Below are 24413 nucleotides of genomic sequence, written 5' to 3'. Positions count from 1 at the left end.
GGACTATTATTGAATACACTGCACTTTCAGTACTGTGGTGGTCAGTCTGTACCATGGGGATGGTGGGTCAGCAACTATGGGGCTATTTTGCCAGTCTGCAAACCTGCTGTGCCTTTGTTTTGTTTGAAGAGCCACCCACCATGGAAAGTCACCAGTGAGCAAAGAAAAGAGAACCTCATCAAAAGCTCACACATCAAGGCTGGAATCAGCCTCCAAGCAGTCACTGTTTGGGAGTTGACAGCTCAGGGGACATGCAAGGTATTTTTCCTATGATGGGTCTGATGTCGGTTCCCTTGACATGGGTGAGACCAAAGTCTCTCATTATAATACAGTGATATTCTTTATCAAATACTAGAATGTTTTCAGGTTTAAGAAGTAATGTTTTTGATAAGAAGTATTTTCCACATTGTAAGATTCCTGCAATGTTTATCAAAAGTAAAATATAAGGGAAAACAAAATTTCCATATTGCTACATCTAACAGGTCTAATTGTAACTGCAATTGTACTTGTAGAACTATTATGGTACGTGACTTCTTACTTACAGGAGCCTGAATGTGTGAGAGAAGACCAACAGGTGAGAGATCGTGGGAAAAGACAAAGTGTTCACAGGTCTGGAAGGCTAGACCGTAGCTCCCGATGACATTGTGATGAGATAAGAGGAAGAAGGACACACTGAACTCCATGAGGAAGCTTCTCTGTGGTGTTCTGTTCTTATCCAGGACTTTCAGAGCCATCATCTTATCTGTAAGGAGAGGAAAATGTGTCTATGTATTGATGCTGCTGCACACCTGTTATATCAGTGCTGTACTGTATATTACTTTGTAAAGTGCATAGTACAGCATCAGTGCTGCATAGCAATAAAGGGGTTTATGTATAACTATATGAATGCCGTTTTATAAAAACTCAAAGTGCACTCAGTAACCAGACCTGGGTATCATTTGGGATTTAGGAGTGTGAGAGAGCAGCCACAAGCAGCTCTACCTGTCAGGGACAGGATGGCAAAAGGAAGTATACCATCTATGTTATTCTGGGGCTTCCCTGTTGAAACCTCATAGAAGCGCAATTCACTGGCTAATTCCTAGGTGGCCACATCCTTTACATGGATGAACAGCAAGATCTTAAGCCAGTGATGGTAAATTGCTCAGTGACCTGTGTTTTTGTCCTTCACCATCATCACTGAACCATAAGCCCCCCCTGCCAAGCTCCTTTATGACCTGGAAGTGTTCCTGCAGCTTTGCATGCTGCAGGCTTTGGGATGTTAAGGTCGCCAGTCCTTCTAGGATAAGCTCAATATCTGACACATTTGAAGCCATTGTTCACACCTGTAAATCAAGGAATTGTAATTAGTTATATTTAATAAGTAGTTTTTATAACTATATTTATGGGTGGAGACCTATCTTATTTTTAAACACCTGTGTTAAGATCATGGAATATTTGTAAATCGGTATCGCTGACCTGAGGGAGAGAGAAAACTCTCAAACGCTTGTCTTATATTATTAATTGTTAGTCCAAATAAAAAAGGTTATCACCCAATACTGAAAGTACTCATTATGGGTGGGGACCTTGTAAGTCATGTGACTCACATATTAGCATACTAGGCATTGTTAAAGAAATGAGGTGTTAATGTAACAGATCTGCTATGGGACCCCACCCCTATCACTGAATTGTGCACATTAAGTATCCATTGATTAGTGGTATTAGGAGTGGCCCAAACTGTTAATGTTTCTATAGAATGGCAGTTTCTACACACAAATAATATCTGGTAAGACATTTCTTGTAATTATACTGTATGCAGGAATCAGATTTTATTGTAAGATCAATTGGATATAATAACCAATAAAAATAATATTGAAAAGACAGCCCAATGTTATGATACATTTTGGAACCAGCACAAGGGTTTGTAACAAATTAATTTTTTAATAAGCTTTCAAAATCTTCCATTTATCTTCTTTAGGCAGAGAAGCTAAAACACCAGAATCAGAGACTTGCAGACATTTTAGACTGATGAGGAGACAAATCTATGAAGAGTTCTTATGTTGGTCCAATAGAGTGCTACACAATCTTAATATATAAAATCGAATGGTTAGTGAGGTTAGTGCTATCTGCGGTGAATCTCATTGGTCCGTGACTGTCATTGCCCAAGAGGTACGCCCGGTGAATCTCATTGGTCCAAGAGGTACGCCCCACTGTGACATCACCTCCTTCACTCTCACACACTTGCAGTCACACCACACGGCCAGAACCTCTGACGACTCCTTGGTAAGTTGACATGTCACACTCTCACCCCCCACACTCACACACAACCCCCCACACTCTCACCCCCCACACTCACACACAACCCCCCACACTCACACCCCCCACACTCACTCGCCCCCCACACTCACACACAACCCTGTACACACAGTCACCCCCTCACACTCACACTCACTCAGTGTCACTCACCCCCCACACTCACACACAACCCCCCACACTCACACACAACCCTGTACACACAGTCACCCCCTCACACTCAGTGTCACTGAACACTGTACACACACCCACTGTCACACACACACTGTCACCCCACACACACTCAGTGTCACTCACCCCCCACACTCACACTCACACACACTCAGTGTCACTCACCCCCCACACTCACACACAACCCCCCACACTCACACACAACCCTGTACACACAGTCACCCCCTCACACTCAGTGTCACTTAACACTGTACACACACACACTGTCACCCCTGTGCACACACACACACATCTTACACACATCTTACACATTACACACATTTACAATTCTCCCTCCGCAACGACAATTGCCCATTACCGTTACTAAACTGCCGCCCATTACCTTCATTCTCCCTCCGCAACGAACCGCTCATATTACAGCGGACCTTACACCGCCCGCTCTCTGCCCACCTCATATATGGGCGCCTCTCCCTCCGCAACGACAATCCTCTAAACCGCACATATTACTGCCGCCCATTACCTTCATTCTCCCTCCGCAACGACCCGCTCATATTACAGCGGACCTTACACCGCCCGCTCTCTGCCCACCTCATATATGGGCGCCTCTCCCTCCGCAACGACAATCCTCTAAACCGCACATATTACAGCGGCCCATTACCCTTACTAAACTGCCGCCCATTACCTTCATTCTCCCTCCGCCACGAACCGCTCATATTACAGCGCCCGTTACACCGCCCGCTCTCTGCCCACCTCATATATGCCCGCCGCCGCGCACATTACACCGCCCGCACGCGTCCATTAACTCGCGCGCACATTACACCGGCCGCCCGTAGCCCTACTACTTCAATGTCTGTGCAAATACCCCTATAAACCGCCACCCACAACGCACTCTTTCTACATTTTTACTAATGCCCCACAAACTCTGGTACTAATTCAAATGTATTTCTCTTTCTACAATGCCGTGCACCTACGCAGTGTAAATTCTATTTGTAAAATGGCCGACACACTTAACATTCTACATCATTCACACATCAACTACATTAATTTACCAAACTTTTGCCTTTACAACTACTAAATACAAAGATTTGCCTCTACAAACACATGGACGCCGCTCACCGCCTACTCTTTATCAACTTCAATTTCTTCTCAAACTACTCACTTACAATTACAATAAATTTCTATCACTACAATGCCGTACGTTTGGCGTGCACCTACGCAGTGTCAATTAAATGTCTAAAATGGCCGACACTAATTTTCTTTTCCTATTATCCATTTATACCATCTTTTCATTTATTTTCTCTTTATTTCATAGCCGCTATAATACATTTTCTTTACACTTTGCTAATGTATTTTTTTTATCCATTCTTATAATTTATTCCTTTCTTTATTTTTTGGCATAGCCGCTATATCATACTTTCACTTTTACTCAACTTTCCTTCATTCACACATCGCCACACATATTACATTAATACATTCAACATCATTCACACATCAACTACATACATTTTAATCTTCCAATGCGCTCCGCACGCCAATCTCTGGATGCGCTCCGCACGCCAATCTCTGGATGCGCTCCGCACGCCAATCTCTGGATGCGCTCCGCACGCCAATCTCTGGATGCGCTCCGCACACACCACTTTCACCAACAACTCATTTCAAAATAATTTTTTTTTTTTTTTCTGACAACATTTTTAACTTTATTAACAAACATTTGTACAAACATTTGACATCTAACAATGCCCTCCGAACGCCAATCTCTGGATGCTCTACGCTCGCAAACTTTTATTTTAAAATATTCTTTTTATTTGTACCAATATTTTTTTCTTTATTAAATGCTCTTTTTAACTACTTTTAATAAAAATACATCATATTTACTCTTCTTTACTGCTATTTCACAACACCCACCCACACTTCCTCTTCCCACACCCCCACACACCCACCCTTCCTCTTTCCACACCCCCCCACCCTTCCTCTTCCCTCACACCCCCCCACCCTTCCTCTTCCCTCACACCCCCACCCTTCCTCTTCCCACAACCCCACCCACCCTTCCTCTTCCCACCCCCACCCACCCACCCTTCCTCTTCCCACACCCCCCCACCCTTCCTCTTCCCTCACACCCCCCCACCCTTCCTCTTCCCACAACCCCACCCACCCTTCCTCTTCCCACCCCCACCCACCCACCCTTCCTCTTCCCACACCCCCCACCCACCCACCCTTCCTCTTTCCACACCCCCCCACCCTTCCTCTTCCCTCACACCCCCCCACCCTTCCTCTTCCCACAACCCCATCCACCCTTCCTCTTCCCACCCCCACCCACCCACCCTTCCTCTTCCCACACCCCCCACCCACCCACCCTTCCTCTTCCCACACACCCCCACCCACCCACCCTTCCTCTTCCCACACACCCCCACCCACCCTTCCTCTTCCCTCACCCCCACCCACCCACCCTTCCTCTTCCCACACACCCCCACCCACCCACCCTTCCTCTTCCCACACCCCCCCACCCTTCCTCTTCCCTCACACCCCCCCACCCTTCCTCTTCCCTCACACCCCCACCCTTCCTCTTCCCACAACCCCACCCACCCTTCCTCTTCCCACCCCCACCCACCCACCCTTCCTCTTCCCACACCCACCCACCCACCCTTCCTCTTCCCACACCCCCCCCACCCACCCACCCTTCCTCTTCCCACACACCCCCACCCACCCACCCTTCCTCTTCCCACACACCCCCACCCACCCTTCCTCTTCCCTCACCCCCACCCACCCACCCTTCCTCTTCCCACACACCCCCACCCACCCACCCTTCCTCTTCCCACACACCCCCACACACCCACCCTTCCTCTTTCCACACCCCCCCACCCTTCCTCTTCCCTCACACCCCCCCACCCTTCCTCTTCCCTCACACCCCCACCCTTCCTCTTCCCACAACCCCACCCACCCTTCCTCTTCCCACCCCCACCCACCCACCCTTCCTCTTCCCACACCCACCCACCCACCCTTCCTCTTCCCACACCCCCCCACCCACCCACCCTTCCTCTTCCCACACACCCCCACCCACCCACCCTTCCTCTTCCCACACACCCCCACCCACCCTTCCTCTTCCCTCACCCCCACCCACCCACCCTTCCTCTTCCCACACACCCCCACCCACCCACCCTTCCTCTTCCCACACACCCCCACCCACCCTTCCTCTTCCCACACACCCCCACCCACCCTTCCTCTTCCCACACACCCCCACCCACCCACCCTTCCTCTTCCCACACACCCCCACCCACCCACCCTTCCTCTTCCCACACACCCCCACCCACCCACCCTTCCTCTTCCCACACACCCCACCCACCCTTCCTCTTCCCACACACCCCCACCCACCCTTCCTCTTCCCACACACTCCCACCCACCCTTCCTCTTCCCACACACCCCCACCCACCCTTCCTCTTCCCACACACCCCCACCCACCCTTCCTCTTCCCACACACCCCCACCCACCCTTCCTCTTCCCACACCCCCACCCACCCTTCCTCTTCCCACACACCCCACCCACCCTTCCTCTTCCCACACACCCCACCCACCCACCCTTCCTCTTCCCACACACCCACCCTTCCTCTTCCCACACACCCCACCCACCCACCCTTCCTCTTCCCACACACCCCACCCACCCTTCCTCTTCCCACACACCCCACCCACCCACCCTTCCTCTTCCCACACACCCCACCCACCCTTCCTCTTCCCACACACCCCACCCACCCACCCTTCCTCTTCCCACACACCCCACCCACCCACCCTTCCTCTTCCCACACACCCCACCCACCCACCCTTCCTCTTCCCACACACCCCACCCACCCTTCCTCTTCCCACAACCCCACCCACCCACCCTTCCTCTTCCCACAACCCCACCCACCCACCCTTCCTCTTCCCACAACCCCACCCACCCACCCTTCCTCTTCCCACAACCCCACCCACCCACCCTTCCTCTTCCCACAACCCCACCCACCCACCCTTCCTCTTCCCACAACCCCACCCACCCACCCTTCCTCTTCCCACAACCCCACCCACCCACCCTTCCTCTTCCCACAACCCCACCCACCCACCCTTCCTCTTCCCACAACCCCACCCACCCTTCCTCTTCCCACAACCCCACCCACCCTTCCTCTTCCCACAACCCCACCCACCCTTCCTCTTCCCACAACCCCACCCACCCTTCCTCTTCCCACAACCCCACCCACCCTTCCTCTTCCCACAACCTCACCCACCCTTCCTCTTCCCACAACCCCACCCACCCTTCCTCTTCCCACAACCCCACCCACCCTTCCTCTTCCCACAACCCCACCCACCCACCCTTCCTCTTCCCACACACCCCCACCCACCCACCCACCCTTCCTCTTCCCACACACCCCCACCCACCCACCCACCCACCCACCCTTCCTCTTCCCACACACCCCCACCCACCCACCCTTCCTCTTCCCACACACCCCCACCCACCCACCCTTCCTCTTCCCACACACCCCCACCCACCCACCCTTCCTCTTCCCACACACCCCCACCCACCCTTCCTCTTCCCACACACCCCCACCCACCCACCCTTCCTCTTCCCACACACCCCCACCCACCCACCCTTCCTCTTCCCACACACCCCCACCCACCCTTCCTCTTCCCACACACCCCCACCCACCCTTCCTCTTCCCACACACCCCCACCCACCCTTCCTCTTCCCACACACCCCCACCCACCCTTCCTCTTCCCACACACCCCCACCCACCCTTCCTCTTCCCACACTCCCCCACCCACCCTTCCTCTTCCCACACACCCCCACCCACCCACCCTTCCTCTTCCCACACACCCCACCCACCCACCCTTCCTCTTCCCACACACCCCACCCACCCACCCTTCCTCTTCCCACACACCCCACCCACCCACCCTTCCTCTTCCCACACACCCCACCCACCCACCCTTCCTCTTCCCACACACCCCACCCACCCACCCTTCCTCTTCCCACACACCCCACCCACCCACCCTTCCTCTTCCCACACACCCCACCCACCCACCCTTCCTCTTCCCACACACCCCATCCACCCTTCCTCTTCCCACACACCCCACCCACCCTTCCTCTTCCCACACACCCCACCCACCCTTCCTCTTCCCACACACCCCCACCCACCCACCCCCACCCACCCACCCTTCCTCTTCCCACACACCCCCACCCACCCACCCTTCCTCTTCCCACACACCCCACCCACCCACCCTTCCTCTTCCCACACACCCCACCCACCCTTCCTCTTCCCACACACCCCACCCACCCACCCTTCCTCTTCCCACACACCCCACCCACCCACCCTTCCTCTTCCCACACACCCCACCCACCCACCCTTCCTCTTCCCACACACCCCACCCACCCTTCCTCTTCCCACACACCCCACCCACCCACCCTTCCTCTTCCCACACACCCCACCCACCCACCCTTCCTCTTCCCACACACCCCACCCACCCTTCCTCTTCCCACACACCCCACCCACCCACCCTTCCTCTTCCCACACACCCACCCTTCCTCTTCCCACACACCCTTCCTCTTCCCACACACCCACCCACCCACCCTTCCTCATTCCACACACCCACCCACCCACCCTTCCTTTTCCCACACACCCACCCACCCTTCCTCTTCCCACACACCCACCCTTCCTCTTCCCACACACCCTTCCTCTTCCCACAACCCCACCCACCCACCCTTCCTCTTCCCACACACCCACCCACCCACCCTTCCTCTTCCCACACACCCACCCACCCACCCTTCCTCTTCCCACACACCCACCCACCCACCCTTCCTCTTCCCACACACCCACCCTTCCTCTTCCCACACACCCACCCACCCACCCTTCCTCTTCCCACACACCCTTCCTCTTCCCACCCACCCACCCTTCCTCTTCCCACACACCCTTCCTCTTCCCACACACCCACCCTTCCTCTTCCCACACACCCTTCCTCTTCCCACACACCCACCCACCCTTCCTCTTCCCACACACCCTTCCTCTTCCCACACACCCACCCACCCTTCCTCTTCCCACACACCCTTCCTCTTCCCACATACCCACCCACCCTTCCTCTTCCCACACACCCACTCACCCTTCCTCTTCCCACACAGCCTTCCTCTTCCCACACACCCACCCACCCTTCCTCTTCCCACCCACCCTTCCTCTTCCCACACACCCACCCACCCTTCCTCTTCCCACACACCCACCCACCCTTCCTCTTCCCACACACCCACCCTTCATTTATGTTCCCACACCCCCACCCAACCACCCTTCCTCTTCACACACCCCCACCCACCCACCCTTACTCTTCCCACATCCCCCACACACCCACCTTTACTCTTCACACACCCCCACCCACCCACCCTTGCTCTTCACACCCCCCCACCCACCCACCCTTGCTCTTCACACACCCCCACCCACCCACCCTTGCTCTTCACACCCCCCCACCCACCCAGCCTTACTCTTCACACCCACCCACCCTTACTCTTCCCACACCACCACCCACCCACCCTTCCTCTTCCCACCCACCCACCCTTCATTTATGTTCCCACACCCCCACCCACCCACCCTTCCTCTTCCCACACCCCCACCCACCCACCCTTCCTCTTCCCACACCCCCACCCACCCTTTCTCTTAGCACACCCCCACCCACACCCTTGCATTTCATAACAATCATTTATTACTATACCAATTATTATCACATGGACTCTTACATATGTTTATTACAAATGTATATACCAGTTTTTATTCTTCATCAACGACAATAAAATATTTTTACAAATTTTATATATTAATCTTTCTTTTCATTCTATTTCATTCATATACTTTTTATTACAAACAACATTATTTTTTATTTTATCCATTCACATTCCGGGCAACGCCGGGTCTATCAGCTAGTTGTATATAATTGCCGTACTGCTCAGGGTTTGAAACCGATGCTTTCTATAGTTATGACAATGTTTATGTTGGTTTGTGATTAATCTTGATTTCCTTATTGCCTATGAATTTGTGCCCATCTGTGAATATGATCATTGCTGATACCTCCTACCTTCCATGTTTCTGTTTGCCGCTGGTTTTACCATATACAGTACTGCCAGTTTTTATATGAACATTACTATTCACTATAGTTTTTACTATTTCTATTTCTATGTGGAATGTGCTTCCATGTTCTTAATACCGTGCTGTGCAGATGTAACACTAACATGCAAAACAAATATATGATCACCTGCGCTTCATCCATGTCGTAGTGAAAAACGGAAAGTGAATCCCTGCGCTTCTGCCTAATGGGTTAACAATATATGTGAAATAAATATATATATACATGATGTGCAAATCTATGAGATAAGGGAGACTTTTAGTTACATCCTTTGATTAAATAATGCCTAATGCCTATGCCTGCCACCAAACGCCAAGGTAAGTCTCATAGGCATGATCAAAGGATGTAACTAAAAGTCTCCTTTATCTCATAGATTTGCAGGGGGGTGGAGGAGGGAGATAATTACTAAAATACCATGAATAAAGTGCCTCAGCTGACAGGAGTAAATGATTGGTACACACTGAAGGAAACCTAGTTGGTAGGTAGGTAAGTATATGTAATACACAGTGGGTTCGCTGCATCCATAATGTGTCAGTAGTAATCTGAAGTGTCAGATAACTGCACACACTAGGATAGGGTGAACCAATGGTAGCAAGCGTGTGAGCAAAGATCTTTGGTATAGATAGTTGTTTAACATGGAGTTAGTATGTTGTTGGTAAACATATGAGGTTAGATGAATATACTTGTGTAGCGCACTTTCCCCCACCCCTGGGAGATATGGCGGCTACCGTGTATGTGGTGTGTTACCTGCGGCTCACAGGAGGCCTGGGCCTCCGCTGATGGGAGCCTGGGGTGTGCCTGATCCGTCGGGTGACAGCACCTCCACCTGTAACGGATCCTACTATGTAACAGTCCCTCCAACTAGGCCACGCACGGCCGAACCTTCACCGTGCCCTCCAACACCTTGTCCACACCTGGTAAAATAGTCCCCAAAGTCCCTTGGGGCCCTTGGGCACCCAACCACCCTGGTGTCCATGTGACGGGGAAGGAAGGGGTTCAACTTATTTGCTATGCATTACTGTGTTTGCCCTGTCCCAGCCATTTTTATTCCCCATTTGCAGGCCATTCCCTGCCTGCGAGGGTAAAAGACAAGATGCATTGCTTGCCATACCCTCTAACCGACACATGGCAGTATAGAAGCCGGCATTTCAATGAGAAATACTAATTCTAGAACGAAAGCACCCAGAAACCTGATTTTTGAGGTGCAAATACAGTGAACCCTACATGCGCGTACATATCATTTTTACAGTTATGACGCGAATAGAACGTGGCATTTTAATAAAGCGTGTATAAACTGCAGATTGTAAATGTAAGGCAGGAGCTATTTTTTGTAAGTCCAAGCAGGAATTACTTGGACATCCAGCTGTGATATGGGTGACTGAGCTGGGGGTATTTTTATGATGGAGTCTCAAAGGGATCGCTGAATTAGCATCTCCCTGTCTAAAAGAGTGTCAGTTATGAAAAAACCCAGCAGACCCATAATGTATACAAAACTGACATACTAATGCACAGCAGATGTCAGGCTAGTGACCCCTCCGCGTCAAAAATCATACTTAGTGGTGCCAAGATATGGGTGTCATGGGCGTCAACCTGACCCATGTGCCCTGCCCACTGGACAGCCCTTTTGACCGGTCTTATGAACTGTGGGTAACTTGGCTATTCGTGGGTGTTTGTGTTCCCACGAGGGGGATTGGATCCACATGTTAAAGATAGCTTTGGGCAGTCTATAACTGTGGCTCACCATAAATGAGTGAGGTATATATGGGTGAGTATATGTGTCTGACACCTAAATAAATGTCCTGGTGAGTGTGGGTAATGGAGATATATGAGCCCCACCCCCTCACTGCCAATGTGGACTGGTACTGACAACTTGTAAAAACACCAATAAAATACCTTTAAGTTCTGTTTAAGGTACAAACTCACGTGACCTTGCCCATTGTGCCTTCTGGGATGCGCGCTTCTGCAAGTTGAGATAATTGAGGTGGCCACAAGTGTAGAGATGCAGCGCACAGCAAAGAACTGGATCCACAGGACAGCAGCAGTTTGATAAAAATGAAGTTCTTTATTGAAACATTTTGCAGACAGGCATGGGTGCAGGAAAAAAGCCTCTGTCTCTAACGCGTTTCACGCCTGTGTGGCGCTTCGTCGGAGAGTACAGTTAGGTGTGCTATACTCGCCCTCTTATAGCGGTCCCAATTTGCTAAATTTGGAACCTCCGTGAAAATAATTTCTTGAATCTGAATAGTATTATTCATTCTCTTGATCTTGCTCCAATATAGTTCTTTACTATAAAAATTGTTGTGCTTATTAACTAACAATATATGCTGAGGACCTCTGATATGGTATTATACATGTTACAATTGTTTTTAATATATCTTGCCTTATGAAGGTCAAATGACCATTTAGCAAGATATTTGTGCCATACTCTCGCTCATTTGACTATCTATTTTTTCTCCTCCCTGGATTATCTCAGGGTCTGTGTACAGGTCGCTATGACTACCTAGACAGCATGTAAACAAATAGCTGTCGTGCACATAATAGCGATACGTCACTTCCGGTTTGGTAATGCGGCCACATCTTATCCGGTTTGACTCTAACCTCCATTGCTATTTGTCTTGTCAGTCTCCCCACGAGGTAAGGTGACGTGTATACCAAGGCAAAGACAGCCGGTAAACAACAGTGACTCGCGCATTGCAACACGTCACTTCCAGTTCACCGAGAGAGCCGCGTCACTTCCGGTTCATGAATTCTCACGGAGGTTCCAAATTTAGCAAATTGGGACCACTATAAGAGGGCTAGTATGGCACACCTAACTGTACTCTCCGACGAAGCGCCACACAGGCGTGAAACGCGTTAGAGACAGAGGCTTTTTTCCTGCACCCATTCCTGCCTGCACCATGTTTCAATAAAGAACTTCATTTTTATCAAACTGCTGCTGTCCCGTGGATCCAGTTCTTTGCTGTTCTCTGGTAAAGAAGCCTGTAACCCTAGTAGTATGGTGTAAATATATACATGGTCAGGAATAGGCACCTCAGGGGTTAATACATATAGTATAGTCCCTGAATAAAATAGCACAGTGTAACCTGCAAATAGGATAATACCCCCCCAAATAGGCTAGTATATTAACAATAAAACCTATTGATAATATGATCACTGTTCAGCATAGGTATAAGCTAAGGCCAGACTATAAAACTGACGTCTGGGGTGGATACGGTGAATGAGGAGTATGCAGGTAGACCGGGAATATGTTTACCCAGTTACAAGGTACAGAGACCATAAGTGCCTTAAATGATATCTCTCCCCCCTTGGAGGGGTGCTCCGTAGGACCGTCAGATGGTAAACAGAAGCCTATAATGTGCAGGAGCAGGGCAGCGCGAGCACTCCCGTTTGGAGTCCATGTCTGCGATCAGAAGTGTCACATGATCAGAAGTAACGACCGCGCGTTTCGCGAGGAGTACCCTTTGTCAAAGCCAGAAGGAGGAGGGTGTCCCATAGCCACTAGGTGAGTTTAAATAGCGGCGCCAATTGATTTTTTTGCCTGCTTTGTGACGGTTGTTGCTAGCCACCTGCTAGTTCCTCACTGATACTATATGTGCTTTCATATGCGTTTGTAGCAATTGGTAGGGGCTATTTTATCATTCCTGTGCAGTTACACCTGCGGCTGTGCCGGTACGTCCTCCGTCTTGTTGCTTATGCAGCGCAATGGTGATGTGATCAGCTACCGCCCACTGCAACGTCGGAGCCCACACAGGAAGGATTCATCATCTCCGCGGACGTCGCCCATACACCACCTGTGAGAGGAGGCTGCTTCACTAAAGTATCCTGACGATCGGATCCAGCAGCTGACGACACTGTCCCTCTGCGGTAGACGCTTACCGACTGTGGTGACACCATGCTGATTGTTGCATGACATGCTTTAAAGAACTTATTTTTTGTACGCGCGATACTTACCCTTTTTATATCTCCACCAATATAATGTTTAATTTATTACACCGTGAGTCGTGCGCTTGTTTTAATACCTGCCAAGGCTGTTGGACCTCAGAGAGCGAGGGGTTAATACCTGCCTGGTAAAGGCCAGGTGATTAACGAGCACAGCTGAAGCCTGTCAGAAAGGCCTTTAAAAAGCTAGGCAGCTGGAGCACACTGCCTGCTGCTGGGAAGAGAAAGCTGTGCTGCTGAGGCTGAGTGCAGATCCCAGGTCTGAGTCCCTGAGCAGGAAAAGGGAAACCCACTATATATATATATATATATATATATATATATATATATATATATATATATATATATACACAAATTTAGCTGTATGCTCATCTGCATGTCTTAGGCAGATCTGCAACCCCGCCTTTCCCCATCATCACCCAGCATACAGCACTTCCACTGCAGCAAGGGACTCTGGGAAATGACATGCAAATGAGCACACAGTGTCACTTTTTGCCTCAAAAAACATTTTTAACATGGTTCCCTATAGGCTTAAGCTTGCTGCATGGTCACAGCTTTGAGCACAGCCATATATATATATGTAGCCCTCTTACTCCTTTATGGGAAGAGTCTACGGGTGCTGATATTATCTGTTGGCTCACAGAGACCTGAGCCTCCGCCATTGAGAGCCTGGGGAACACCTGAGCTACTAGATGACAGCGCCTCGTGCAGGAACAAATAATAGTACCACACAACATATAACAAAAACCTTTTACTAATATGATATGCAAGCAGTCTTATACTGTAATAGGATTACCGATATGAAATACCCTTTCCCCCTAGAGATAAAACTGGCCAACGCACCTCGCAGGGCGCAACCCACACCGTGTCCATAATACTGTCCGAGGCCCTTGGCCACTCTACCACATAAGTGTCCCCAAGTAATACCCCCACCCATTAGGCATGATCAGCGGTGTGTGGTACAGTGTTGGTGCACTTGTAAAACGATACCTGCCCGGGGCTCCTGCACCCGGGTATTGCAGAATACACAGGGGACCGTCCTGTCCAACGTCTTCATCCTTAACCGCGTGAGGTGAATTCCGGCGTGGATAATATCACCGTATAGTCTGTGTCCTTGGTGGCGTTCTGATCCCAGAACCCACCTTGCAGTGCTGTGCTGCATAGCACTGTGTCCCTGACTACCAAATAGATAACGGGGCAGAGTCCCTACCTAAGGGCCTGTCTCTAAAGCAATCACTGCACCACTAGTGAGTCGGGGCCTAACTGGTGCCTTGGTGACACAGTCTGGCCTAGCAAAGAGGAGTACCACTCCCTGGACACTACCTGACCCTTTGCTGTCCCTCTTCCGACTGGCGTTCTCTTCTCAGCGCGCAAAATGTATCTCATTCTGTGCAGGATAATCTGGCTGCGCTATTGTCAACCTGACGTCATGTGTGGTGTGCCCCTAGGCATCATGGGGCTTGTAGTTCCCCAGGCAGAGCGTCTGTGTAATGGCTGCCGCTCCCTACTGTGCCTCTGCCCAATTGCGCCTCTCGCGCCTGGACAGCGCATGCGCAGCACCTCGCGCATGCACGACAACTAAAATGGCGGCGGCTGGAGGAGAAAGCCACCGGCGCGAGTCGTTCGCCGCTTCCTGCACCCGCCACAATTCTGCCTGCTCCTGTCCCAGTCCCCATTACTGAGCGCTAAGGGCAGGAAACAGATGGGCACCGGGGGAACCCATGCCACATAGGTAAATAGACTTTCATGTGGTGGACTGTCATCCTGAAAGCTGTATGCTGCTGGCGCCCTGTTTGGCTGGATAAAAGCCTTTACTTGTTTCACCAACTCCCAAGTCTCCTGGACTTACTTCTGCTTGCATCGCCTACAGGTGCTTTACCTGACATCTGTCTATAAGGCTCCACAGGTAGTGACATACGTCTCGTGACTCTTATGCTGAGGATGTACTTACTGTATACTTGTTTCCTGTAGTAAGGGATACATTGGCATAGAGTTAAAAATGCCCCATAGCAAATGGGCCTTATCAGGAATACACTTCAGACTGCTGAATTAGTAAAATGCTACTATATGCCGGGTACCGCATACTTCATCCATACCTACTGCTGCGACACACTTTATTCGAGCAAATACCCAGTATGTACCTGGCAGATACCTGGAATGCGCCGCTCCTCACCTCTGACAAGCCCCGTTGTGTTTGCCTTCCCAGCCATGGTTCATGCCTGGCTGACGGGCGGCTGATCTGTTAAATGATAATGATTAGGATTTAATAGGCTGCAATGCTTCGCGTGTCTACCAGATGGCATAAATTCATGAATTGTAATGCAGTATATATATATATATACTGTGCAGTATTGCAGCCAGCGTGAATAAAATGCTTCAATCCCTGCCTGGAAAATAACCCAATGCACTCGGGCAGAAAACAGTCACAAACCTCAATACACCCGGGTATACCCGAATTCGTGGGACTAGCCGAGCTCGAATAAAGTGTGTCGCCAGTGTATCTGATCAGGATTGCATTAGGAACCTTCCGGTTCTGCCGGTCCAAAAAGACTCCAGAGTTACTATGCTGAGAACTCATTACTAACAGCATGCTTCCTCTCGTTCAATAGAGAGAACAGCCTCGGACCCGTAGTACTGCCGCTTCCGTAAAGGGGCAAGTTCCTTAACGGAAAACAACAAACGGTGACAGGACACAACTTAATAACCTTAAACTATACACACAAACCTATTTACAGGACTCACGCTGAGGACCACAGTCTGAACTCTGATGAACCTGTTTCTAGAACATTAGGTGGAACTATATATATCCTTCTATCTCCCAATGGTGACATCACAGTCACGACATACAAGGGAGTGACACTCCCTTCTGCATAGTCATCCTACATTACATGGTGGGGAGGGGAGTAACCTGAGTGAGCCCACCCGGTTATCCCATTAACTCCTTATATAAATAGTAGTCCCCAGAGGGGGGCTCCACTCACATCAGAGTTACCTTAATAATCTTCCATACAGATAGATAACCAACATACAGAATAAGTAACACATTCTAGGTAGTAGAGAGGATGCTGCAGTAAATGTAGAGTCCAGCAGGGGGAGACACAAACAATGCAGAATGTAGGAGCTTCCAAGCTACATAATGAAACATTAACAGGCAGCAAAGAGATTTACTGCACTGTCTCCCAGGGGACAATTACTTTCTTACTTCCTGTATCAACTAAACTGTGGCACACACGCGATTGAATAAAATACAGTATTGATAACCCAACTCCCTGTCATCATGACATTAACAAACCCAGTCACGTTGTTTAGTCTCCCCGCTCCACAGAAAGGCTGTGCTGAAGCATTAATGCACCGGGGTTAGAGTCTGAAACACAACCTGGGTCAGAACCTCACAGTGACAGGGAGTCAGATTGAAGAACAATATACAGTGCAATGCGTCAATGTTAAAAGTGCATAATATGTGCATAACGTGCAAATTAATACATGCGGCAGGCTCCCTATATTTGGGTACTTAGCCTGAATAAAGGGAAGTGAATATTAGAGTGCGTGATGGGGAATATTATGTAATAGAGGCAGCCTAAGGGGGTCCTCTGATTGATCAGATCCGGGAAGCATAAAGAAACACGAGGAACTTATCAGGCGCCTCCTGACAAGAAAAATATTCTGTCAATTTGCCATAAATCTATGTATCAAATATCGAGATTAAAGCCCAAATCGGATGCTATACGCCTGTCCCAAGTTTGATAAACACACTCAACCCGTGAGATGATAGAAATGTCCTGGTACGGATATCAGAGGTGACGGTGGCTCTCCAGCTGTCAGTAAGATGGACATTTGACCATGTGAATAAAGATGGCGGAAAGAATACATAGTGTAATACTGTATGATGTGATTGACTGATGGAAGGAAGGGGAGGGGTGTGGGGGCACTGGGCAGACAAACAAGGGAAATGGGAAAACAGATGCAAAGCTATATCCCAATTTAATAAAACTCATGAAATAAAAATCCATTGATAAAAACAGATTGCAGAGAGTCTCAGGTGAAAGTGGAATCCTACTCGCTGGTGGGGGGATATAAACAGCAGTACGTGCTGGTATCGCTGGCATGGGGACAGGGGAACCGCTGGAGGCAGATTGGCAATACTGGAAATAGCATCTCATGACATTACATTTTCTTGTATACAGCTGCCCCCGAATAACAAAAAGAAAGTGACATAATTGACACTGAAAGTAAAAAATATCATTTACATTTCCTACAAATCTCCGATATCTCAAATCTCAATGATTATCTGTGGGTTTCCCTGAATATGAGACGCCGATGCTAACAGACTTCAATAGTCTCATGAATACAAACAGGGGCCCCATCGGGTCATACCTGGAAATTGGGCATAACTGGAATGGCACAGATCCCCCTCCCTCATTATATCTGGCTCTTTAATTGCTTAGAGCTGTATATTTTGATAGTTATTCAGAAACTAGGAAACAAAGCGTGGAGCCGTCCCATCTAACTGCCAAGAATAAGAACTTACCAATATCATTGGCTTCCTTTACCATATTAGATCACGCTTGGTGTAAACATTAGTGTTTTATTTTCACCAAACACAAATTCTCGGTCATTTCAGACACTTAAAGTCCTACATCCTTAGGGGTTTGTCTAATGATGACATCATAATCACCTTGTCACTCAGAAAAAGGGAATGAGTAGGGGGTGACTATTTTCCTGTCGTAAAGGAGGTTTTATAAACTCCTGAAACATCCAGAGAAATACTAAGGGAAGTTATGTACCAAAGTCTCCCGGGAACAGCAAAAGTGGGGTAGGACCGAGCAGACGTTTCATCGGTAAAAAAGCCAAAAGGGAGATCGAGGAGAAATAAACAAGAGAGAGAAACACTCCCTGGCATGAGCACGATAGACACTTTCCAATAAGCATTGCACTCACACGGCCAGCTGTCTCTAGCAGTCGCTCATTCACTTACTTCCACCAGCCTCAGGTACCTATTTTTTCATGATACGCATCTACATCCCTTAAAAACATTTCTCACAGACCCCATGACTCATCACCCTCCAGATATATCCCTTCCACGCCATTACAAGACACCAGTGCTATTTCATACCATGCACCTTCTACCCTCAGCACATCTAACCATGCACAATTATCAGCCACTTCTAACACACTTACTCATGCATCAACAGCCCTGTAAGACCCCAATCTCTTACATGTACATCAGATTACGATCGACAAATGAACACCTTACCTTATTCATGTGATGAGACAAAAGTACACATACTTCTCTCCTCTGATGTTGGACAAGACAGACAGTTGGATAATTTCCTTTGCTCAGATAAGTTCCACTTCGGCTCCTACATACAGTGATGTATGGTCATCCATCAGTATTACCTGACCTGCTATGTCATCCTGCCATTGATCTGGTGCAATATCAAAATGAGCCACAAAACATCCAGCTGCAGAATGAGAGGACAACCTGCTGGAGCAAGAGAGAGTGGGATCACTGCCGTGTAACATGCACAGTTGCTCTTCCTTTACACATGAGCTCAAATTGGATGAGGCATCTTGCTCAGAAACAACACATCTGACCTCAGTTTGACACTTATCATCTATTTTCATGACAAATGATTCTGCAGAAAGAGTGTCTTCCTCGGCTGAGTCACTGTAGGATTCTTCCATATTAGTGTCCACAGTTAAAATGCTGCTAATCTCTGTCTCCGTGTCATCCAGACTTATTCCACTTGAATGGGGAATATCTGTTTTCCAAGACTCACCAATATAGTTCAAGACTTCTGTAGCTTTTCTCCTCTCTTTAGGATCTATTGCCAATAGGGTACGAAACATTTTCAGTACTGCGGTGGTCAGTCTGTTCCATGGGGATGGTGGGTCAGCAACTATGGGGCTATTTTGCCAGTCTGCAAACCTGCTGTACCTTTGATCTGTGGGAAGAGCCACCCGCCATGGAAACTCACCAGTGAGCAAGCAGAAGAGAACCACTCCAAAAGCCCACACATCGATACTGGAATCAGCCTCCAAGGTGTCACTCTTTGCGAGTTGACACAGCTCAGGGGACATGTAAGGTACTTTTCCTTTCAGGGGTCTGATAGCAGTTCCTTGGAGATGTGTGAGACCAAAGTCACTCACTTTAATACAGTGACATTCTTTATCAAACACTAGAATGTTGTCGGGTTTAATGTCCCAGTGAACTAGTCCTTTGCTTTCCATAAATTCCAGTGCACTGGAGATCTGAACTGCACATCGCTTTGCTGCAGCTTCTGGGATCCCAACCTGAAATATAAAATGCGTCTCATTAACGGTCAATAAAAAGTATTTTCCATATTGTAAGATTTCTGCAATGTTTATCAAAAGTGCAGCTTAAAGGGAAAACAATATTTCCATATTGCTACATCTAACAGGTCTCAGTGTAACTGCAATTGTACTTGTAGAACTATTATGGTACGTGACTTCCTACTTACAGGAGCCTGAATGAGTGAGGAGATCACCAACTGGTGAGAGCTCCTGGGCAAAGACGAAGTGTTCACAGGTCTGGAAGGCTAGACCATAGCTCCCGATGACATTGGGATGAGATGAGAGGAAGAAGGACACACTGAACTCCATGAGGAAGCCTCTCTGTGTTGTTCTTTTCTTATCCAGGAGTTTCATAGCCATCATCTTATCTGTAAGGAGGAGAGGAAGTCGTGCTTAGTTGTGAATACATTAAATGTGCACTCACTGCGTATACTGTGAGCTCTATGTAAGTTACAATTATGTCTGCAGCATTTGTCCATGTATTGATCCTCACCCCTGTTTTATCAGTGCAGTTCTGTATATTACATTGTAAAGTGCAGAGTACAGCATCAGTGCTATATATGAATAAAGAAGTTTGTGTATACATATATGTATGCATCTTTTATAAAGACCAATGGGGTGCGCTCACTAACTACACCTGGGTAGCAGTTGGGCTTTAGGAGTGCCAGAGAGCAGTAACTAAGAGGTCCACCTGTACCTGTCAGTGAATCGGACAGGATGGTGAATGGAAGCACTGCCAAAATACTAACACTCATTGCATTATTAATATCTGCTACTATTCCCGGGCCTGACCGAATAGGGGCACTAGTTTGTGGGGTTTTAGGGAGGGCACTGGAGACTTAATCACAGGGTATGGCTGGGAACTTCGTCTTGATGGATGTGGTCCAATCACATATTTTCTAGTCTAACCATCTCTATTAGCTCAAATATTCCCAATATGGTGGGCACGTGTTTCGCCAGATTTGACTTGATACTATCTATGTTATTCATTTGCTTCCCTGGTGAAATCTCTGTCCAACTCACTGGCTAACTCATAGTGAAGGGGATACTACACAACATGTGGGAGTAAAGCCCTTGGTGGCCAGATTTTGTACATGAATGAACAGCAAGATCTTAAGACATGGATGGCAATTTGATCACTCACCTGTGTTTTTGTCCTTTACCATCATCACTGAACCATAAGACCCCCTGCCAAACTCCTTTATGACATGGAAGTGTTCCTCCAGCTCTGCATGCTGCAGGCTTTGGGATGTTAAGGTCACCAGTCCTTCTAGGATAAGCTCAATATCTGACACATTTGAAGCCATTGTTCACACCTGTAAATCAAGGAACTGTAATTAGTTATATTTAATCAGTAGTTTTTATAAATATCTTAACTTTCTAATACAATAGTATTGCAGTCTGTGTAATCTAACTAATATATCTAAATGAGTTACATTGTAATAACCACTGTGTTTAAAAAAGATTAATGAAAATTAATGTGTCACTATTACCACACAGTTTTGATCTCATAGAAAATAAGAGACCACAAAATACATTATGGTCTGGGATTGTAATAGGAAAAATGTTGTATATTACATGAGAATATTGGATATTTGCTAGTAGCAAAAGTGTCACAAAACTATGAACATTCATCCAGACTACAAAGAGGGAAATTGGAGCGAGGGAGAGAAAAGGGAGAGAGGGAGAAGAGTAAGGAAGGGTGAGAGGATGTGTGTGAAAATGTCACAAATATACAATATACTTAAACATTTTGCTAAAGTTTTTGTGAGCCAAAATTGGGGACATTGGCACATCTCTAGTGACCACGATTCATTCCTCTAAACAGATCTCAGAGCTTCCCTGACAAGTACAAATGGCCACACAGCATATTGATTAGGGGCCATAGAATGAAATGGGAAATAGTCCATCTGGTCTTATTACAAACACAAAACATTTAATATCAATGTTTTTGCCAATATATAACAAAGCTCATAAATTACTTACCTCTTCTTTCAGATGATATAACAAAGCTTGCTGTAGAGATAGGACAATCCTTTGTCTGTGGGTCTATATTTTGTGTCTCAGTGTCTGATGGATTCTCCAGCTCAGGGTCCTGCAGAAGAGTCCTCCAGAGGATCACCAGGCACTTGTGAAAGGGAATCTGTAGAGTGGCACTATTTATTTAGACCACTGCATTGTGGGTGGAAACCTTGTAAGTCATGTGACTCACATATTAGCATACTAGGCATTGTTAAAGAAATGAGGTGTTAATGACATCCTTATGGACCAGATCTGCAATGGGACCCCACCCTTATCCCTGAATTGTGCACATTAAGTATCCATTGATTAGTGGTATTAGCAGTGGCCCAAACTGTTAATGTTTCTATAGAATGGCAGTTTCTATACAAAAATAATATCTGGTAAGACATTTCTTATAATTATATACAGGAATCAGATTTTATGGTAAGACCAATTGAATAAAAACAAAAACGAATTAAAAATAGTAAATTGAGAAACCCCAATGTTATGATACATTTTGGAACCAGCACAAGGGTTTATCACAGATGTTATTTTTATTATTTTTCAAAAGCTTAAATCTCTCTTCTTTAGGAGAGAAGGTAAAACAGCAGAATCAGAGACATGTGGACATTGAAGTCTCACGAAGAGCAAAATATATGAAGAATTCTTGTTTGTTCAATAAAGAGAACTACAACATTTGATATAATTTCTGTACCTACTCAGTGCTTTCAAACTCATATTTAATGTGATTAAAAGTTCATATCTATCATACTGTAGCGTGACGATCCAGAGGAAATTAAAAAGACTAAAGTCAATTAATGTATATGTGTGTGTATATATATATATATATCTGACAAAGTGGATACTGCCATGAAACGCGTAGGAGTGGTGCTGTGCTGCAATTGTTACGATCGTGGGAAACGTTACATGAGACCCTCCTGTCCTCCTAAGAGTTTCTAAGAACTTTTGCTAAAATCATCACTTCAGTTTCCGCTTCTGTGATATCAGCTAACGCTGAGACAGCATGAACACAGGACGCGAGTGACAGAGACGTTCCGAGAAGTATGGGGACGGTCATCATCCGCAGTTCACAATTAGCTCTATCGTTATATACCCTCTGTAAGGGCTCATCTGTTGTTTCTATTGATCAGAAAGATACTTTTGTAACGTACTTCCCTATGGCAGTTTGTGCTTGTGTTTGTGTTATAGATAACATCCAAGGCTGTGGAGATCCTTTTTGAAGCCGCATCTTCTTAGAAGTTTTTGTTCCTTATATATCATTTTTATATACAATTCAGTTTTGCAATTTTCATTCCCTTTCCTATCTCCCCTCTCCCCCACCCCTATTTTCTATATATCTTTAGTCACACATTATCGGACCTCATGTGGACACTGTACGAGCACTTTCTCTTTCAAAATGTTGTACCTTAGATAACAGGTTCAGTAGGTTACTTTATGCATTGGACTATTATTGAATACACTGCACTTTCAGTACTGTGGTGGTCAGTCTGTACAATGGGGATGGTGGGTCAGCAACTATGGGGCTATTTTGCCAGTCTGCAAAACTGCTGTACCTTTGCTCTGTGGGAAGAGCCACCCACCATGGAAACTCACCAGTGAGCAAGGAAAAGAGATCAGTGAAAGTATCAGTGCTGTACTGTATATTACTTTGTAAAGTGCATAGTACAGCATCAGTGCTGCATAGCAATAAAGGGGTTTATGTATAACTATATGAATGCCGTTTTATAAAAACTCAAAGTGCACTCAGTAACCAGACCTGGGTATCATTTGGGATTTAGGAGTGTGAGAGAGCAGCCACTAGCAGCTCTACCTGTACATGTCAGTGAATCGGATAGGATGGCAAAAGGAAGTATACATCTATGTTATTCTGGGGCTTCCCTGTTGAAACCTCATAGAAGCGCAATTCAATGGCTAATTCCTAGGTGGCCACATCCTTTACATGGATGAACAGCAAGATCTTAAGCCAGTGATTGTAAATTGCTCAGTGACCTGTGTTTTTGTCCTTCACCATCATCACTGAACCATAAGACCCCCTGCCAAGCTCCTTTATGACCTGGAAGTGTTCCTGCAGCTCTGCATGCTGCAGGCTTTGGGATGTTAAGGTCACCAGTCCTTCAAGGATAAGCTCAATATCTGACACATTTGAAGCCATTGTTCACACCTGTAAATGAAGGAACTGTAATTATATTTATTCAGTAGTTTTTATAACTATATTTATGGGTGGAAACCTATCTTATTTTTTAAACATCTGTGTTAAGATCATGGAATCTGTGTAAATCGGTATCGCTGACCTGAGGGAGAGAGAAAACTCTCAAACCCTTGTCTTATATTATTAATTGTTAGTCCAAATAAAAAAGGTTATCACCCAATACTGAAAGTACTCATTATGGGTGGGATCCTTGTAAGTCATGTGACTCACATATTAGCATACTAGGCATTGTTAAAGAAGTGAGGTGTTAATGTAACAGATCTGCAATGGGACCCCACCCCTATCACTGAATTGTGCACATTAGGTATCCATTGATTAGTGGTATTAGGAGTAGCCCAAACTGTTAATGT

General features: G+C 47.2%; 1 protein-coding gene across 1 annotated transcript; it reads right to left on the bottom strand.

The window, feature by feature from the left end:
• Positions 1 to 1316: 1316 nt before the first annotated feature.
• LOC142468025 (serine/threonine-protein kinase SBK1-like) lies at positions 1317 to 24006 on the bottom strand. Its single transcript, XM_075574086.1, has 5 exons — positions 23844 to 24006; positions 20006 to 20200; positions 19938 to 19951; positions 18915 to 19811; positions 1317 to 1322 (listed from the first exon to the last, which is right to left on the bottom strand). The coding sequence occupies exons 1-5, from the start codon at positions 24004 to 24006 to the stop codon at positions 1317 to 1319; spliced, it is 1275 nt and encodes a 424-aa protein (XP_075430201.1).
• Positions 24007 to 24413: the final 407 nt, after the last annotated feature.

The sequence above is a fragment of the Ascaphus truei genome, chromosome 1 (genome assembly GCF_040206685.1).
Source record: "Ascaphus truei isolate aAscTru1 chromosome 1, aAscTru1.hap1, whole genome shotgun sequence".
Taxonomy (NCBI): Eukaryota; Metazoa; Chordata; class Amphibia; order Anura; family Ascaphidae; genus Ascaphus; species Ascaphus truei.
This window is presented reverse-complemented; position numbering and strand designations above follow the sequence as displayed.

Coding starts and splice junctions, on each gene's coding strand:
- LOC142468025 (XM_075574086.1), bottom strand. CDS start 24,006: ATGGCTTCAAATGTGTCAGATATTGAGCTTATCCTTGAAGGACTGGTG. Junction 20,201..23,843: donor GGTGAAGGACAAAAACACAG/GTCACTGAGCAA, acceptor TCCTCCTTACAG/ATAAGATGATGGCTATGAAA.